At 52.7% G+C, this 18,256-nt stretch overlaps 5 protein-coding genes across 5 annotated transcripts; 1 reads left to right on the top strand and 4 right to left on the bottom strand.

Moving 5' to 3' along the window:
- Positions 1-544: 544 nt before the first annotated feature.
- J4E83_004417 (uncharacterized protein) lies at positions 545-3,395 on the bottom strand (the record flags this gene model as incomplete). The annotated part of the gene is made up of 2 exons (XM_049331346.1): positions 545-591; positions 638-3,395. The coding sequence occupies 2 exons, from the start codon at positions 3,393-3,395 to the stop codon at positions 545-547; spliced, it is 2,805 nt and encodes a 934-aa protein (XP_049189892.1).
- A 2,750-nt stretch (positions 3,396-6,145) lies between these two features.
- J4E83_004416 (uncharacterized protein) lies at positions 6,146-9,954 on the bottom strand (the record flags this gene model as incomplete). Its single annotated transcript, XM_049331345.1, has 3 exons — positions 6,146-6,562; positions 6,620-7,496; positions 7,550-9,954. The coding sequence occupies 3 exons, from the start codon at positions 9,952-9,954 to the stop codon at positions 6,146-6,148; spliced, it is 3,699 nt and encodes a 1,232-aa protein (XP_049189891.1).
- Positions 9,955-12,567: 2,613 nt separating this feature from the next.
- On the bottom strand, positions 12,568-13,395 carry J4E83_004415 (uncharacterized protein; the record flags this gene model as incomplete). Its single annotated transcript, XM_049331344.1, has 1 exon — positions 12,568-13,395. The coding sequence occupies one exon, from the start codon at positions 13,393-13,395 to the stop codon at positions 12,568-12,570; it is 828 nt and encodes a 275-aa protein (XP_049189890.1).
- Positions 13,396-14,871: 1,476 nt separating this feature from the next.
- On the top strand, positions 14,872-15,699 carry J4E83_004414 (uncharacterized protein; the record flags this gene model as incomplete). Its single annotated transcript, XM_049331343.1, has 2 exons — positions 14,872-14,949; positions 15,004-15,699. The coding sequence occupies 2 exons, from the start codon at positions 14,872-14,874 to the stop codon at positions 15,697-15,699; spliced, it is 774 nt and encodes a 257-aa protein (XP_049189889.1).
- A 171-nt stretch (positions 15,700-15,870) lies between these two features.
- On the bottom strand, positions 15,871-16,851 carry J4E83_004413 (uncharacterized protein; the record flags this gene model as incomplete). Its single annotated transcript, XM_049331342.1, has 1 exon — positions 15,871-16,851. One exon carries the CDS (start codon positions 16,849-16,851, stop codon positions 15,871-15,873), a length of 981 nt encoding a protein of 326 aa, XP_049189888.1.
- Positions 16,852-18,256: the final 1,405 nt, after the last annotated feature.

Raw genomic sequence — 18,256 nt, 5'->3', positions numbered from 1 at the left:
GCTTCCGAGATCCCGAAGGCTGCACGATCTTGCGCACAGCATCGCCATCATCCACCCTTCTGACACCACAGATACTATCGCTCTCACCCTCATCATCGCTACTGGACCCACTATTTAAAGTCGTGCGCATCCTTATTCCATCACGCAACATCACCTCTTGTCACTTGTGGGGTTGGATTGCCGCTCCTTCACGGTCGCGACGCGCGGGGTCGGCATCTTCGTGTTGCATTGATGGGGAAGCGTGGTGAATGATCCATTCATTAATTCATAGCTACCGTGAGCATTATAGGATAGCCGAGAAAACCCCAATACTCTCATGACGCAGGTCCAGAAACGACCGTTGTAAGTAAAGGTTGTCGACAGAAGAGAAGCGCGCGTCGCATCCGACCATCTGAACTAAGCATATTACTGTAGAGGCGGAGGTACGAAGTCATTGCATATCTCACATGCATTTCGTCTAGCCGAAACTTCCTCAGTTCCGCTTCATCTGGAAACTTGGGCTAAACTTCGGGACTAGACTCATCGTCTTCATCCGGATCGTACCCTATACAGCTGCCGTGCCCTCGTACGGGTAGGAAGCAACCAGGGACTCTCGAACGACACGTATCGCAACTCCAAGATACTTCGACGGGCATACCCTCGGACCACCAGATTTCGAGGCCGCCGTACCATTCGAAGCACTCATCGCTGTAGAGCTGCAGCATCCATTTCTCCTCCTGACTCGTTTTGAACCATGACCTCCGATGCTTTGTTTGGAAGAGACTTTGCACATGTCGCTTGGTCTTTTGCCTTTCTTCAATACGATCGGTTGGTTCATCCAGTAGATCACGATAGAGGCTGACAAGATCGGGTGGCGCGGTAGTCATCTCCTGGTTCCAGAACCCGTAAGGAGCGGCGGGGTATATTGCGCGTTCGCGATGTTGTGTCATATCTGCTATGGCCATAAAGGGTACGGTTGCGAGATCAAGGCCGGAGTTGACTTCCGAACCGAGTGCTGAGAGCATCCTGGATATATCGTTGTTGAAGATCGTTTGGATTCTTTGCTGGCGATGCCCTGCTGAATGATTGTAGCGGTCTGCCACAGAAGCGTAGTGGGTTGCTTCTTCGTTGAGATATTGCTCGATCTTTTCGGATGCTGATTCGCGGATCCTAGAGGCGAACGATAGGGTGACGAACGGAGTCTTTACACCGAGGCCGCCATGGGATTGCGGTAGATAGATTATGGGCTCGAGGTCGAGAGAGATACTCTTCAAGCCATGTGTGAGATGCGGACTCAGCATTCTCGTCACGTATGTGGTCAGATCACTACCACCCAGTACGATAGAGTAGATACGTTTGTACGCAGCCTTGACGTCGTCGCGATGTGTTGCATCGAACACATTGGCAATGGGCCCGAAGAGCTTTGCCGCGTAGGTACCGACAGTGTCGTTCCATTCACGAACCCATTCGAGGACAGTTGAGCATGCTTTGAGTCTAGCTCCTACGTGGGTTGCGTACAGGGCGACTTTGACATTATCAACGCGTAGTTCTTCGGTTGTATCGAGGGACAATGACTCCGACGAACCCATGGTTAAGACTCCGATGGATAGTCCGCCAGTGGACAAAGTATCGCGCAGCTTCAACCCCATAGTATCGGAGAAACGGGCAGCTTCTTTCTCGAAGCCCTTGTTCTGAAGTTCGGTACCGACAAAGTGGCAGTGGTCATTCAGACGGTACATGTACGATTCTGTCGCTTTGCGCGCAGCAAGATCGAGGAAGAACAGTACAGCTTCGCTGAAGAACACTTCCAGTCCGTAGTCAACTGAGACTCCGCTCTTTGGTATTAGGAGCGTATTGGACTCGTTCGCTGAAGCTTTGACGCTCAGCATTGGCTCAAGAGCGCGAGAGAATAATGAGACGAAGACTCCCGGAACACCGAGGAACTTCAAAACCGTGACGATAGCTGAATGGGGAACTGTGGACGCGAATGAGTCGAACTCCAAAGTCGTAGCGTACGCTTTGCCGTCGAAAGCCTTTCGAAGCTTGTATTCCACGGCGAGCGTCTTGATCAGTCTTGCCTGCACCTCTTCAGACGGGACAATCTCGGGTACTTCGCCGTCCCTCTCGGGGAGACGCGACATGAAGAAGCGTCTCTTATAATCGTCTTCCCGTAGGCTGTTCAGGTCTTGGGGCGCGTTTGGCGGTGGTGGCGGTGGAACAGGGCTTCCAGCATACATGCTCTGGTTCTTCTTCTTGCTCCGACCGTACTTTTTCGATCTGAGCAGAGGTAGAGGAGGAGCGGGAGCGGGAATCAAACGAAAATCGTATGGTAGGGGCGGCGGTGGAGGCGACACATAAGTGCCGCATGCAATACTCATGGTTGCAGGACGAGGTGTGTCGAAGAAGAACGCACGTCTGTCGAGATCCGAGTCTGTCAGTGGAGCGCAGCGGAACAGATCGGACCCATGAACGAAACTCTTGAGGCATTCTTTCAAGTTTATGGCCCACCCAATTGCACAGCAATGCAGGAACAACATGTCGATAATGCCTACCTCGACGTGAACGTAGTGCTGGCCGCTCTTCTTTTTTCGTAAGTCGACTGGCAAGCCTGCTTCTGCGTTCCTGTAGTTCCAGTCGCGATAACTCATCATGTTCAAGGTCGCAACAAGCTCCCGCAGCGCATCGGGTGACTGTAGGTAGCTTGCGAGGGTGGCTTTCCGCTCATGGCTGATTTGTTCCGACTTCATCAAATCCTTCATTATCCACGTCAAGCGTTCCTCATCTATCTCGTTATCCCCGACGACTAGATCATCTCCGTATGCTTGCATCCCGTCTCGGATCGATTGTAGGTGTTCGTCTTCGGACGTGAACAAGCTCGAGAGATAGATCTCGATCGATTCGCTGTCCACATTCGTCGGCTGGGAACAAGCTTCCTGAAACTTCTCGAGGACCTCTTCGCTTTCGTTGTCGACTACTTCGAAGTCCTCGTCGTCCAGTGCTACAGCCTCAAGCTTGGTAGCCGCCGTTTCGATTTTAGCCGCGTTCGTAGCTTCCTTGATGAGCTGTGCGTGTAGGCATGACACCTCCATGCGGTTGCGAAACCTGCTCAGTTTATCGCGGTGGCTCTTCTCCAGCCTCAACAACTTCTTTTCGGAGATCGCATTGTCATCCTGGGCTTGTTCGATGCATCGTTGGATGGTCTCCGTCAACCATTCGCCGTCCTCTTCGTCGAGCTTTGGCTCCAGATTCTTCAACTCGTCCAGCAGCCTTTCGAGACGTACGATGACACTTGATTGATCAGACTCGGTCACTTCAGAGAGGTATCGTCGCTCGAAAGACTTCTTGATGCGTTTGAGCTCTTCCAGGCGATGCTCGACCGCCTGCTGGACAATAGGCGTCAAGGCGAACGACGACATTGTGCTTTCGAGATGCCAAGTTCGGGCAAATTGCTGAGAACCAGGGCTAGATATGGAGGTCAGGCTTTGCCGTCAGCCTCCCCATTCTGCGCAACCGAATCCTGCGCAACCACGTAGGCAACTGCATGTTGAGAGAGCCACCAGGCAGCATATGTTTCACGAGCGAATGCGACGCATGTCTCTGGATACACAAGATTACTGTGCATGGTGTGGCAGGCCAAGCATGATGACCATCCAGTCGTGACTGCCGTCGCGTCCGCAATCGGGTTAGCTTCACATGTTTCCCCGCACTGTTCACCGGTCGCGACTGTTGCGCAATTCTCTTTTCAATTCTTCTCTCTCGGCACAACCAAGTCAACCTTTACGCTACGGCATCTAAGATTCTTGAGAGAACAGGTCCGTCGCCTATGAGTACACCATGCTGTGTCACGTTTGCGAAACCACCTTTAGCGAATTACTGGATTCTGTCCATGACATAGTCAATCATCACTCTTCCCATGCAAGCCTTACTTCTGCCGCGACCGAAGGTTGTTTCATCTGTTCTGAAATTATCAGACGTATCGCCGTGATGAGCTTTCCAATCGATCCACATTCTCTCAGCCTATACACCAGGTGGCACAATAATCGTGGCGGCAGAGGTTCATGGCCAAAGACCATCGAGGTGTGGATCTGGCACTGCGGAGTTTCGGACGTCTCGCAGTATGGCTCAATGCAGTCAAGCCATGCGATGGGATTTTGTTTCAGGCGCGTAGTTCTTGACAGCTCATCGGACGGAAAGGAAGCAAGGCTTAGACCAACAGCCTTGTCGCACAACACGAGCTCAGCGGAGACGATATCACAAATCATCGACTGGCAGGAACAGTGTACGAGAACTCACGATCTCTGCAAACAGGGCCGCGAAGAGGCATGGATGCCATCGCGGTTGCTGGAGATCAGTGATGTAGCTGGTACCGTAACAGTCCATTTGCGGAACCGTTCACAATTGCAGTGCAGTCCATATCTTACCCTCAGTCATTGCTGGGGCCCTACGGGTACTCAAAAGCTCAAACTGACCACCGATTCTCTTGGATCCCTCCGCAATGGCATTGCTGTATCTAGTCTGAGACCGACCTTTCGCGACATGGCTAATGTAACGCGGCGGCTGGGAATACGTCTTATGTGGATAGACTGTTTGTGTATCATTCAAGACGACATTGAAGATTGGAAGCACGAATCGGCATCGATGGGAAAGATCTACTCCAACAGCTGGCTAAATGTTTCTGCGAACGTGGAAGATAATGGCAGTTCCGGTCTCTTCATTGAACGGGATTCTGAGCATCTTGTGGACTACTTTCGCGCCCGGTCTGACGAAAACGGAGAGAAGATTGTGGTCGCAGTAACGAGAAATAATTCATGGAGGGATGAAGTCGAGGCATCACCCGTAAACCGAAGAGGTTGGGTAATACAAGAACGAATCCTATCGCCTCGTATCGTTCACATGTCTAATACAATGGCCTTATGGGAGTGTCGACAATTCCAGGCGTCTGAGGTTTCCCCCATTGATGGATTACCGGACCGAGGTTCTCCCAATAATTATAGTTACATCAAGCGGCTATGCTACGGGGCTCAATCTCAGAACCCAGCGGATGTGGAACTTGACTGGTGGCAGCTTGTGGGAAGATATACGATGTGCGGCCTCACGTTTGAAACTGATAGACTGATCGCTCTATCTGGCCTTGCATCGAAGGTTCACAAGAGGGCACAATGCGACTATCTGGCGGGCTTATGGAGTACTCATCTACCCTTGAACCTCTTGTGGTATCTCATGGTCCCCATGACTACTCGTTCAAAGATCTATGTTGCTCCCTCATGGAGCTGGGCGTCGGTGAATGGCCACATCTGGCCTCCAAGTTTGATCTGGCCGCCAAGTTCGCAAATGATTCGTCGAAGATATGCCAGAATGTCCAGCTATGAGACATCTCTAGCCAATCCGACGGATAAGTACGGCCAAGTTACGAGCGGAAAAATCGAACTACGAGCGCCCCTTGCAACCTTGGACTGGAGCGGCGTGCACGTGCAAAACACGTACCAGGCTGGACAAATAAACATATCAGTGCCTGATGGGTCTGGCAGGGTTTGCAAAATACTGGAATCATCATTCCATTCACCAATTCATACTCTCCGTTTTGATTATGAGGGATATGCAGAGCTTCACACGGCGTACATTGCAATCGTTCTCGACCATTCAAGCAATTTTGACTCTCACGGAGAACTCGAACATGACTCCTACGGCCTACAAGGGCTCGTACTCAGTCGCCTTCCTTGCTCGAGGTACATGAGAATAGGAGTTGCAGTAATGGAAATCCACACGGAACAAGAGCTAGAAGACATCGTCCGGAAGATGCCAGAACAAGACATCACCATCATCTGAACAACGAGATTCAAGGTTGCCGGATGTCTTGTCCAAGCCATATCGCTCTTAGTATCATACTTCTCGCTGTTCATTTTACTTCATACATGGAGTGCCAGGATGAATACAGCATAATCGATGGAGATTAGGATACATGTAGCGACACGCAAGTCTCATTCATCATGAACATGTACTTCATTTTGCAAGGACGAAAGTCTGCCGTCTAAACCATCAAGAAAAGAGTCCAAGAACGACACCTCATGTCACATCGTATCGTGAACACCATATCATAACCAAACACCATCACCATCATCCAAACACACAAGCAAAACACCACCCTTCACCTTCCCCTCACCCCCCATCAACGCCGCCCATAAGCACCCCCCTCATCCCTCCTCTCCGTCCTCTTCTGCGTCTTAAACCCCAAACTCCCCGCCTTCCTCCTCCTCCCCCCATCCCCCCCAATATCCTCACCCCTCTCTCCATCCCCCTCCCCATCCAACACCTTCCTCCGCCCATACAACTCCATATCCTTAGCATCATCATCATGCCTGCGATCATACTCGCTCTCCCGACTAAACAACGCCATCATATCCTTCATGGTCAAATTCTTGATGGCTTTACCGCCTTCAATAGCCGCGTTGGCGAGCTTCCGCTTGGCTTCCTGCAGCTCGAGGATGCGTTCTTCGACGGAGTTGTGGATGGAGAGGCGGTAGACGGTTACGTCGACGGTTTGGTTGAGGCGGTGGACGCGGTCTATGGCTTGTTCTTCTACGAACTGTTGGGTTACGTCAGTAAACATTCATGGCAACGTGAGAGATAAAAAAGTACATACCGGATTCCAAAACGGCTCCATAATAACCACCCGACTAGCAGCCGTGAGATTAAGCCCCAGACTCCCGCACTTCAAACTACACAGCAAAACTCTTGTACGCTTATCTTCACGCAGTTTCTGTAAGCTGGCTTCGCGGAGGTCGTTGCGCATGCTGCCGTCGTAGCGGGTGAAGTTGTAGCCTGCGCGCTTGAGGAAGGGCTCGATGAGGTCGAGCATGGATGTGAACTGTGAGAAGACGATGACTTTGTGCTCGCCGGTTTCTTTTTCGAGGATGGCGAGGAGTTGGCGGATCTTGGTGGAGGGGACGAGGGAGGAGGCGTTGTAGGAAGCTTCTGAGGTTGAGGAGTCTGAGGCTTCAGAAGCGGAGTCAGTTCCTTCTGAGTCGGTTGCGGAGTCGTCTGAGCCACTGTCACTGCCGCTGTCGCTCTCGCTGTCGGCCTCCTCGTCATCGGAGTCAAGGCTGATGACTTTTTGCGGCTTCTTTGATAGGTTCTTACGAGCAACAGGTGCGCCGTCCTCGCTATCGGTATCGTGAACGACGAACGAGTCGAGGTTGCTCTTGCTTTCATCCTCAGTCTCAGATGCATCAGAGTCCACAGTAGCAAGAGTATCGCCACCGCCTTCTGCGTTCTCATCGTCGGTACCACCAGCCTTGCCCAGGTCTTCAGCCTGTTGTTGATCTTCAGGGACGAGCCACTCGCCCTCCTCTTCTTCGTCGTCACTGTCGACAACGACGCGACGGTTGCGAGAATGCTTTGCGGCGGTCGACTGTGGGGCTTCTTCTTCGTCATCGGAGTCCAAGACCGGCTTCGGTTGCCGGTGCTTCTTGCTCTTGCCGTCCTTGTGCTTGTGTTTGCGGTGTTTCTTCGACTTATGCCTGTCGATGGTTAGTATGTGGCATTACCGGGACTTTGATTGAGATAGGCTTACTTCTTCTTCACAGACCCGTTAAGATCTTCCTCGCACTCTGTACAACGTACTCCGCCAGCAGCTGTATTATCACTGTTAAGCGTGTTCTGACAGATATCACAGCGCTTAGTCGCAACGCTCAGCCCACCCAAGAGATCCGCGAGGTCATCGGCGTCATCTTTGGCTGCTTTGCGGGGAGTTTGAAGACCAGCCGCAGCATTTGACTTCGAGCCGGTTGTCAAAGCGTCCTTGTCATCCTTGACGTTGCTCTTCGTAAGGTTTGGATGATTGCAAGCCTGGCGCAGACGAAGTAGCAACACCAACGCCCCAATATAATCTTGCTTTTCGCCGCCCATCATCTCATCAAGACGGGCTTGTGTGCGGTCTCGTAAGCGGTCGTAGAAAATGCGCTCCTTGTTCGTGAACTCTCCTATGATAGTCTCGACGTTTCGCGCAACGATGTGGAAGGCTGGCCGCTCCTCGCCCTCCTTGGCTTTGCCGCCAAAGTTCAACGCACCCTCCTTTCGCAGCACGTCCTTTGTACGGCGCTTCATGAAAGCGCGCAAGAAGACTTGGAGTCGCTTCATGGCGAGATTGCCGCGACCGTTCTTCATTGGCTGCGCGATGGACTCCTTCCAAGAAGAGAGCTCACAGTAAGGCTGGATGCGGAGGAACTTTATCAGACTCTGTAGCTCGTCGATATTGTTTTGCATGGGTGTGCCAGTAAGACACCATCGATAATGCGAACGAAGCTCGTAGCAGGCCTTTGCCATCTTCGTTGTGCGGTTCTTGATGGTATGTGCCTCGTCCAGCATGATGCGATACCACGAGACGGCGAAACAGCCCTTCTTCAGACCGTCAGGGCCATCGCCACATTTCGCAAAGTCGGTAGCCAAGCTGTTAAAAGTAGTGATGACGACGTCGTACTGCTTCAGCTTCTCAGCAGATTCTGTGCGGTTGGGGCCGTGGTGTACGAGGACTTTGAGGGCGTGCGACTTGGCAACCTTACTCTTGATCTCAGCCTCCCACTGCTTGATCAGAGCTAGAGGCGCGATGACCAGAGTGCCTTTGCCGGTGGAGTCGGAGATCTTGTTCTTCTTATTCTCGGGCTCAACGCCCTTCTCCGGTCGAGGGTTGGAAAGAATGAGGGCGAGAGATTGCACGGTCTTTCCCAGACCCATATCGTCTGCCAGTATACCGCCCTTGGGCAGCTTGGCCTTCTTGTTGTGGTTTCCTGTCTCCTTCTCGATCATCCACGCGACACCGTCGACTTGATGAGGCAGCAGCTTCACCTTGAGACCCTCGACCGTTCCATCGTCTTCTTCCTCTTCCTCCTCTGGTTCAGCCTCTGCCTTGGCCTCTTCGTCCTTGACGGCGAGCGCTTGTAGTCGGTCCGCCAGGGAATTGCCAGCGTCATCCTCTTGCTGCTTCTTCTTCTTACGAAGTCGCGTCCTGGGGATCTTCTCGTCTTCCTCGAAAGCACCCTCGAGCAGCGCCTTGATATTCTCGCTTGCCGCACCAGAGTCGACATAGGCGTAAGGGTCGGGCTCGCCGAACCGTCCACCCTCGGCTCGAATAGCCGCGTCTGGGTCGAAGTTGTCTTCGTCGTCCAATATGATCGTCTGCCGCGCCTGTTGTAGCGGGTTGTGCATGCCCTTGTTCAACGGTTGGAAGCCATCAGCGTGGCCCATGGACGAGTAAATCGGTCGCGGGGGAGGATGGCTGGTCTTTGGTGGTGGGTTGTATGGCCGTGGGATGGGCACGGAGGCGCCTTGAGACGGGCGGGGCTGGAACTGCGAGGCATCGATCTCAAAGATGTCGGAGCCGGTAGATGAGGTAGACGCTGTGCTATAGCGAGGACCTGACTGTGCGGAGGGGACTTTGAAAGGACGGTTGAGTGTATCCCTACTACCACTCGAGGCTGAGCTCTGTGACGGCCTAGAAGGCGCCGAGTATTGAGACGGTAGCTTAGTTGTCTGGCTGTGTTCGGGCCGCATCTGGCCTGGCTTGGGTTTGTTGAAGAGGTGTGCAAACTGCTCGCTCCGGTCCTTCTTCAGCGGGTTCCTCAGCGGGCTTGTCTCGCCAAACTGTGGAGCCGGGTTTCGTAGGTCTTGTAGGGGCTTAGGCGGGGGTGCGTTTCCATCGCGTGGCGGTTGGGCCATGGGAGGCTCTCGCTCACGCACCATCTTGAGCCGAGACTGGAGGACTTCCTTTTGTGTGGGATGGCTCGCTGGACTCTCGATGTCGTCAAAGAGATTGCTCGAGTCGCCGAGTAGAGAGGTCGACTGTTCGGGAGGGTAGTCGCTATCGTCTGACGTGTAGGCGTGGGCGGTGGCCGCTGGGGTTTTGAGAGCGGGCTTCTGGGCGGAGGTGAGGGTGTCGATCGGTCGGAACGGCGCACGGTGTCTCCGCTGACTACTATGCATGGACTGGTGTCGTCTTGTCTCTCCGAAAGTCTTATCGCGAGGTCTCACTCGTCGCGATGGAAGTGCCCCTCGTGTTGTTGCCAAATTAGGCGGCCGGCACAGTTGATGTTGCTAGGGCAAAGGGTAAAAGCGGGGCGTCTGACACGTGGGCCACGCGTAAACAACAACGCGCTATCACAGGATCTACCGCACGTGGAACTCAGGGTCTCCATCTATCTTCATCGAACACAGACCGTGCGTCTCGACGGCACGATCTCACGACACTCGCCATTGGCATGGTTCAGTCGCAACAATGTACCACTACAAGTAAAACACTCCAGGCCCTAGTCTCAGAGATGCGTCGAACAATGGCCATAGCAGTGGCACGGTTGGAAGGAATGCATTCATGTAACTGGTAATGCGCATAAAGGCTAAACTACAATAACAAAACACCAAACGAATAAAGGGACTAACAGAGTTCCGATGTGCGGCCCTCACATCTTCACCCAGACGTCTTCCTGTTTCTGCCGCCTCTTCGCTTCGCGCGCAGCCAGTATGATCAGTCCTCCCGCCACCAAAACACTCCCTGAAAAAGCCTGTGCACCAGTATACGAGCCTCCACTCGACGTGATGATAGCACCACAGACAGGCGAGCCTATCAATGCGCCAACCCCAATAGCCGCAAATACAATGCCAAACGAAGCACCCATCTTCGATGTATCCGAGATAATGATAGGGACGATGGCCAGGGAGAGTGACTGCACTCCACCCACAGAAAGACTGTAGAAAGTTGTCCACACGTAGAGCCCGGGAGTCGAGTGTACCGGGACCCAGGTATACATGCAGAGTGCAGAGCAGAAGATGAATGTGATGTAGACATTCATCGTGCCGCAGTATCGGGCGATCAGACTGGGTAGCAGGCGACCTGCGAAGCCGATACCGTTCAGAACGAGTGTGAGGTTGAGAGACTCGGTGTACGACATCCCCCGCTTTTCTCGCGCGTATGAGCTGAGGAAGAAGAACGGGAAGAATACTCCTAGGAAAGCCTGCAGATCTATTAGCAAACGCGTCTCTATCATCCGGAGTTAGGAGACCAAACACAACTTACCAAAAAAGACCCCACAAGCAGCAAATTAAACGCCCCCTCCCTAAACACACTCACATCCAACAACGGCCCCTTCTTCCTCACCACCTCCCTCGGCCGCCCAACCACCAACGCCACCGCAAACGTCCCCAACTGAATAAACCCAATCGCCCTCAACGTCCACCCAAACCCCACACTCGGGAGCAAAGTCCTAACCATAGACGGATACACCAACCCGCCCGTCACACTCCCACACGCCGCAATCCCCGTTACCAACGGCAACCTCCTCTTAAAATAACTCGTAACAAGCGTCGACATGGGGGTAAGCAAACACCCGTTTCCCAGGCCCGTACACACGCCCTGTGCGAGAAGAACTTGCCAGTATGTCTCGGACAGGGATGTCATGAACGTGCCTAGCACGACGAGGAAAGCGCCCGTGAAGGTGACGGAGCGGTAAAACCCGGCGTCTGTGAGGCGCCCGCTGATTATGCCGGTGAAGAAGAGGAGGAAGACGGCGAGGGAGCCTATCCAGGCGATTGTGGAGCGGGTTTGGTGGAGCGTGGTTACGTAGTAGGTTTGGAAGACGCCGAAGGAGATTATCATGCCCCTGCGTAGTTGTTAGCAAGGGTTTTGTGTGGTGGTGTAGGGGAGGGGAGAGGGGGACGTACCATGTGTTCATTATTGCGAGGAAGAATGCGAGGACTGCTAGCCACGCGACTAAGCCTCCTTCTGGTGGCTCTTGAGCGACGTTTCCGTCTTCGGGTTGTTCCTCGATGCTCGTGCTTGAGGATGGTAGAGTGGCTGATTCGGTATCTTCGTGTTTCGGTTGGCCATGATTTGGTGTTTCCGGAGAGAGTGTACTCTCATGGTCGTCCTTGGTCATTCTTCCAAACATGATCTTCAAGTTCAAATTGAAAATCGCTAAGTAAGGAGTGTCGATCTTGGGTTGTTCTGGGGGATGCGTGATACCAATTGTTAGGATGCTTGGAAGTACATATACTTTCCAATCACGGACTTGCATGTACGAGATGAGAGATTTGTTCACTCATCGGCGAACTTGTACGGATTGATAATCAAGCATTAAGGATGGCTTTGCCCGAAGATGAGCCAACTCCTGGTCTAGATGATCGTGACGCTAGACCGGATATAGTGTCAAATCCCGACCCACCGGGATTTAGATATACACAGAAGTCGGTGTTCTGCTCGGTGAAAGAGATTTTAAAGTAGATACAGAGATTTCTCGGTGAATTTGCGTTGATGATGACCAGATGACGCGGGATTTGGGGTTGAAGAATTCCAAGGTTGGCATGTTTGATGTGCTGCGCTGAAGGGCATACATGCGCGTGTTGCTCGGATCGTCAATCACTCAGCTTTCGATGTGGCAAGGAAGCAGGATATTGAGATCAAAGGACATGTTGGACACCTTAAGATTTTGTGTAGATGTTTTTATTGTCACTACAACATTCTCCAGCTCTCGAACCATGCGAGGCTCAACTACTACCAATACATCTCTAAACACACTACCATAGCCTTCTCACTCATTCTACAGCTCAATTAATCTCAACAGCCTCACCGGGCTTCAACCACCTCACCCTCTCCAAAACCCCCTCCTCCTCAAACTCCCTCGCAAGCCCATCACCGCCCTGCTTAAAATGATCCCACGACTCATAATGCATAGGCACCAGTACATCAGCTTTCAGATCCTTAAGAAGGTGAGCCGCCTGCCGACCATCCATAGTAATCTGTAAAGCATCGCCTGGCTGCCCCGGTTTACCTTCTTCGGTGAACTCGTAGAAGGTCGCTTTACCGCAGTTCATGATAGCGACAGTGATGTGGTACTTGTCCGCAATCTTTGCAAGTTCTTCGATGTAGACTGTGTCGCCGGAGAAGTAGATTGCGTTTGGACGGCCGTCTGCTGCGACGCCGAAGCTTTCGGTGTGCAGGACGAAGCCGACGCATTCGTGTCCGGGCCAGTGCTTGCAGGGGGTAGCAGTGATGTGGAATGTCGTCCCTGCGATACGCACATTTCTTTCTTGCCAGTCGCTAAAGCCGAGGACACTCGGTCGCGGTGCAAGATTCTTCGCGCCATCGTTGGTGGTTACGACGTGGCGGCCATCGACGAGTCGACGTCCTAAGTCATCGAGGTTGTCGGGGTGGTTCTCATGGCTTAGGAGGATGGCGTCGATGTGGGGGAGTTGGTCTAGCTTCAGAGCTGGATCTTCGTGGACTTTGAGAATGGCTGCGGATCCGTTGAACTCGGTGCCAGCGGAGGAGAAGAAGGGGTCGGTGAGGAAGGTGATGCCGTCGATGTCGAGGATGGCGGTGGCGGTGCCGATGTGCGTGATGGTGACTTTGTTCTTGAAGGTAGAGGTCGGCATGATTGATATCGGGATATATAACGTCGTGTGAGTAGTAGAGTGATGACAGGTCAGCACTTAAGTATCAATCTTTCATGCAATGGAATGCAGTGGTTGGCTTTATACCAAGCCGCGCCATGCAAGAGAGCCATCGTGACATACGCCTAGGGCAATTGGCACATCGGCGAACAATGCGATGATTACTTGATCAACAAGTTTAATCAGCAAAAGAGAATTTTTCCATGATTTGATGAGTTCTGGTAGAGTGCAGAAACGTGACGGACGATACCCGGGGTAGTACCGTTGGAGCCGCAAGCGCTAAGCCCAACGAAGCAGCGAACCCCGACCCACATGTGCTCCTCTCATTGGCTAAACACAACACCTACATCATTGCTGGGCGCTGTCTCAGCTGCCACCCTCCGCGTTGCGTCAACGCATCCCTAGCTATTTCCATCCTATACCAGATTTCATGGTAGTGCCCCACCCTAGGCCATTCAATTCGGGAGCAAAACCCCGAAGCCAATCGATACCTTCCGGTTGCGGTAACATATCGCGTTCCCTCACGGACGCGTACCTCTGCCATGAAGGTCAGGAAAAAGAACCTATGTGATACTTGCCGCAAACGAAAACTTCAGGTATGTTGGCATGATTCCTTGGGTTTGGGGTGTATGTGCTGATCTTATCTGCTATTAAACAGTGCGATGGCAAACGTCCAGCATGCACTCAATGTGTTTTCAGTAAGCGAGCATGCGAAGGGTACCCGGACGCCTTATTTGTACCCTTCGATGCGACCAAAACGGCAGTAAAGCCAAGGGCGCGTCCGAAATCGGCTCCGCGGACAAAGCTTCCTCTCCCAGTGGATGCGCAATGTCCTTCCGATGCCGAATCGGGTTGTACTCAGGCTAAAGACGAGTCGACTAGACTTACCCAGCAGGCCACCTTCATGTCCCGCGACTTACCACCTTCGCATGGTTCATATCCTCCGGATTCTTCCATCGTCCGAGAGAAAGTATCGTTGATCTTGCGCAATTTCATCCCCGTTCAAGAGCTACCATGTAATGCGACTCATGCATCTGAACAATGCTCATGGTTTTGTGGCTCTTGGGCCAAGGCCCTCCCAGAATTGACTGCCGATATGACTGGACCGTATTCTCAGTGTTTATACTCGGCTGTGAGCGCTTTGGCACTTGCTATCACCGCTTATCGAGAGCGTAGAGACTGTCTCAACGCCGTAGTAGCGCAATACGAGGATAGTCTCCGTCTTTTGGGAGAAAGTCTTGCGGTTGTGGGAGACACTTACAGAAGCGAACTTGTAGCCGCAGTAATGTGTTTGGCACTGACGGAGGTAACCTCGCCTATCTCTTAGATGATTGTCGACTGATCTTTCTGGCTGTTTTTTTGAGGCATTTAGTTCAAGCAAAGGCTAACGACATTTGACAGGTGCTGTCGCCAACCCAAGAGTCAAGTTGGCTGATACATGTGGAAGGCGTTAGCAAGATGTTTCAACTCATGCCACCAGAGCTTTTTGCATCGGGCATTGAGCATACTATGCTCATGGGCTTCAGACCGCTTTTAGTAAGTACAACGCCACACGAGAAGATTCCATGATCTGACATGTCTACGTCCTAGGTACTCAAAGCCTTCATACTTCGGAAATCGACATTCTTCGCAGACGGTTCCTGGCTCACACTGCCCTTCCAACATCACAAAGGTGCCCCGTTACAGAGTCTCTTAGGTGTTGCAGCACACATCCCTGGCCTCCTAGAGAAGATCGACGTGGTACTGCCCACTTCCCCCAATGCCGCCGCCATTGGCACAGCCGGAGCAGCCTCTCAACTCATAACCGAGCTCATGGGCAGCATATCCCAACTCAAAAACTGGCACAGCGTCTTCCTAGCAAACACCCTAGAACCCATCTCCTGTCGACAGAGCGTAGAGCGCGATCTCGGCGGCACCTACGAATCGCTATGGTACCCAAGCCTCGGTATCGCAAACGTCTTCGTCTATTTCTGGGCTTTCCAGCTCCTCTGTCTGAAGGAGATCCAGGGCCTGTTGAACCGGTTTCCGGGACTGAAGCATGTAGTGCATGATGATGCGGCATATAGCCCCGAAGCGTTGCGCGAGGAGTGCCTGGATCTCAGTACTTGCATATACAAGAGCATGGAGTATCTGCTACAGGAAGACTTTATGCTGTATGGTATCTCGTCAGCTGGATTTCCGTTGAGCATGGCGTGTGAGGCGCTCCAGGCGGATGCTGATGGTGGAGCAATCATGGCGACGTTGGATCAGTCGATTATCACTCGGGCCAGACTGAGAAACCTATGAGTCTGGGCATTTGAGCGTACTTATGAGGGAGTCAGAACAAACCAAAATGAAAGGGAACTCTCGGTCCTGGTACAATAGTGTATTGTATTGGTAGAAACAAAACTAAACGTACATTACAAGCATACATCATCATGAGTATCGTCATCCTCTCTCCTCCCAACCATCAAACCATCAGTTATTACACTGCGCCCCGTCTGTCATATTGATCTCAGTATACACCAGATGGTCCTGGTTAATAAAGCCCGTCGCAGTCCCCTTGTTGCAATCCGGCGCTTCCTGACCAAAGCAGCGGTACGTAGTTCCAGCACTCTGAGTACCTAGAATGGGTGCAGTGTCTTGCTCATAGATCTCCGTGCGCGTGTGCACGAAACCCATGGGTGTGAGCGGTAACCCGGGTACGCCGTCGATGCGATGCGTGATACGGATGAGAGTGCCGAGTTGGGTGTCGCTCGCACCGGACAACTTGTCGGTGTAGTCGGCGTACTGTTGGTTGCCGACGCGCAGCGAGCCCATGGTGTATGCGATTTTGATTGGTACGCCATTGGCTTTGAGGTCCGTGTACGCGATACTTGCCAGACCACCTCCTAGGCTGTGACCGGTGATGATGGTGGAGTAAGACGGTTGCTCAGCACGTAGTTCGGCGAGGGCCTGGACAACACCAGCCTGGACGGATCGCCATCCTTTCAGAACACCGCCATGGACTTGGCAGCCGGTGCAGCCTGGTGCAGTATCAAAGGGCATGAAGAAAAAGTTGAAGTCTGTTCCGAAATCCTGTAGCGAAGATGACCCAGCGAAGGAAACGATGAATTCCTTGGCGGCGTCATCTTGGAAGACGGCGACTTGGGTGTCGTTTACGATGTCGGAGACGACTTTTCGGACGAGTTTTGAGCCAAAGGGAGGGCTTTTGCAGGTTCCGAAGCCGTAGACGAAGGTGGCGAGGGAGGCTACGGCGTATCTGGTGTATCGTTGTAGGACTGGGTAGAACTCGGGTTGAACTGGTGGGAGTAAGCAAGCGATCGTGAGGATAGGCTGGTACATCATACTGAGCTCCTTGGGTTTTGTCTGTCTATTGGCAAGTTCGCGAGTGTCAGTCGGTGCAGCCTGAACGAAGGGTGCAGCGAGAGCGGCAACGGCAAAGGTGGAGAACTTCATGGTGACAGAATGGTACAATACTCAACAACAACCCTCTCATCAAAGCGACAACACATTATATACATACACGTCCCTGTCAATGACTCCACTCCACAACTTCAGCGCTGAAGCCAAACCAAGGCCCAGTAGGTAGCACAACTCCCGGAACCAGCCATCCTGAGTCGTTCAAGCACCGCGCCGTGCAGATCGCAAGCTACCAGCTGTCAGGTACGCTGCACGACTCAGTCTAACAAGCTCCAACCCCAAACATGTCATCCTCTTAAAAGTTCTTTGTGGAGCCCGGTGGCGCAAACTAATCACCGTGACAGGCTCGGACCTGCGCCCTGAACGTTCAGGGCACATAGCGCCTGACCGATCGCCATGTTCGCACTTTGTTTTGCCGCTACGCCGCCGAGTTAGTGTATCGAAAACCACAATATACACTTCGGCAGCTTCGCTTTCGCTTTCACGCACGTGTGTGCTGCTGTGTGGTAAGCGGGAACGGCCGGCTGCGCGTGGTGTTGTGGAGTTGGGGTGTATGTATGGGGGATCGCGGCAGGCTTTGTGGTGATCAACCCCGCACTGGTTTTCTCCGCTGGCTGCCGTCGCGTCGACTTGCCGTTCGTACCTAGGTAACTTTCGCTTCACATGATTGCGATTGTACGACCGCACGTACTTAGATACGGTGAAGACGCAGATTCAGACTGTACCTGTCCAGTAACCCGTGGACACGTGCGAGGCGATTGGCATCAATCCAGGAACCATACTTGCCCCGGATGCGACGGCGAGTTCTCCAGCGAACCCAACGGCGTGAAGCTAGAAGTTGAACAGGACCTCGTTCCGGAAGCCTAGAGCTACATAGCAGATGAAATCCAGCGCCCGGATATGTAAAATGTAATCATTAGGTACTCGCCGTCGTAGTCCGAGGATTAGAAATGTCATCGGAGGCTTCTCCTCCGTCTGACAAGCAGCGTCATTGATGGAATGGAGAAAGTTATTAGGATACCTCGGCCTCTACGGCATTAGACAATGGGAAGTACCGCAACGGCTCGTTCGTTCGCTGACTCAGGTTTTGCATGTTGCCATACCACCTGCATCGTGTGTCCCTGCGCAGCAGCTCGCGAACAGCCGGGCGACCTCAGCGAAGATCTCCTCGCATAAATCTGCCTACTTCAGCGACCCTCCTCTCCATCCCAACAACAATGACCTCACACATCGAATTCCCATCATTTACACACCATTCAACGGATCGGAGGAAAATCTAGCTACCGCCACGATCGAACCACCCATACAAGGTTACACACAAGGTTTTGCTGACCGTAAAGCGGGTGTTCAGCGTTTCAGCACCTCACGACTGTGACATGCGCGTCATTCTCATTGCGTTCACTTTCTGCTCTCGCATGTCTTCGGCGGAGAAACTTTCAAC

The sequence above is a fragment of the Alternaria metachromatica genome, assembly GCF_023757995.1.
Source record: "Alternaria metachromatica strain BMP 0045 chromosome Unknown scaffold_7, whole genome shotgun sequence".
Taxonomy (NCBI): domain Eukaryota; kingdom Fungi; phylum Ascomycota; class Dothideomycetes; order Pleosporales; family Pleosporaceae; genus Alternaria; species Alternaria metachromatica.
Note: the sequence above shows the minus strand (reverse complement) of the source record. Positions and strands in the feature narration are given on the sequence as shown.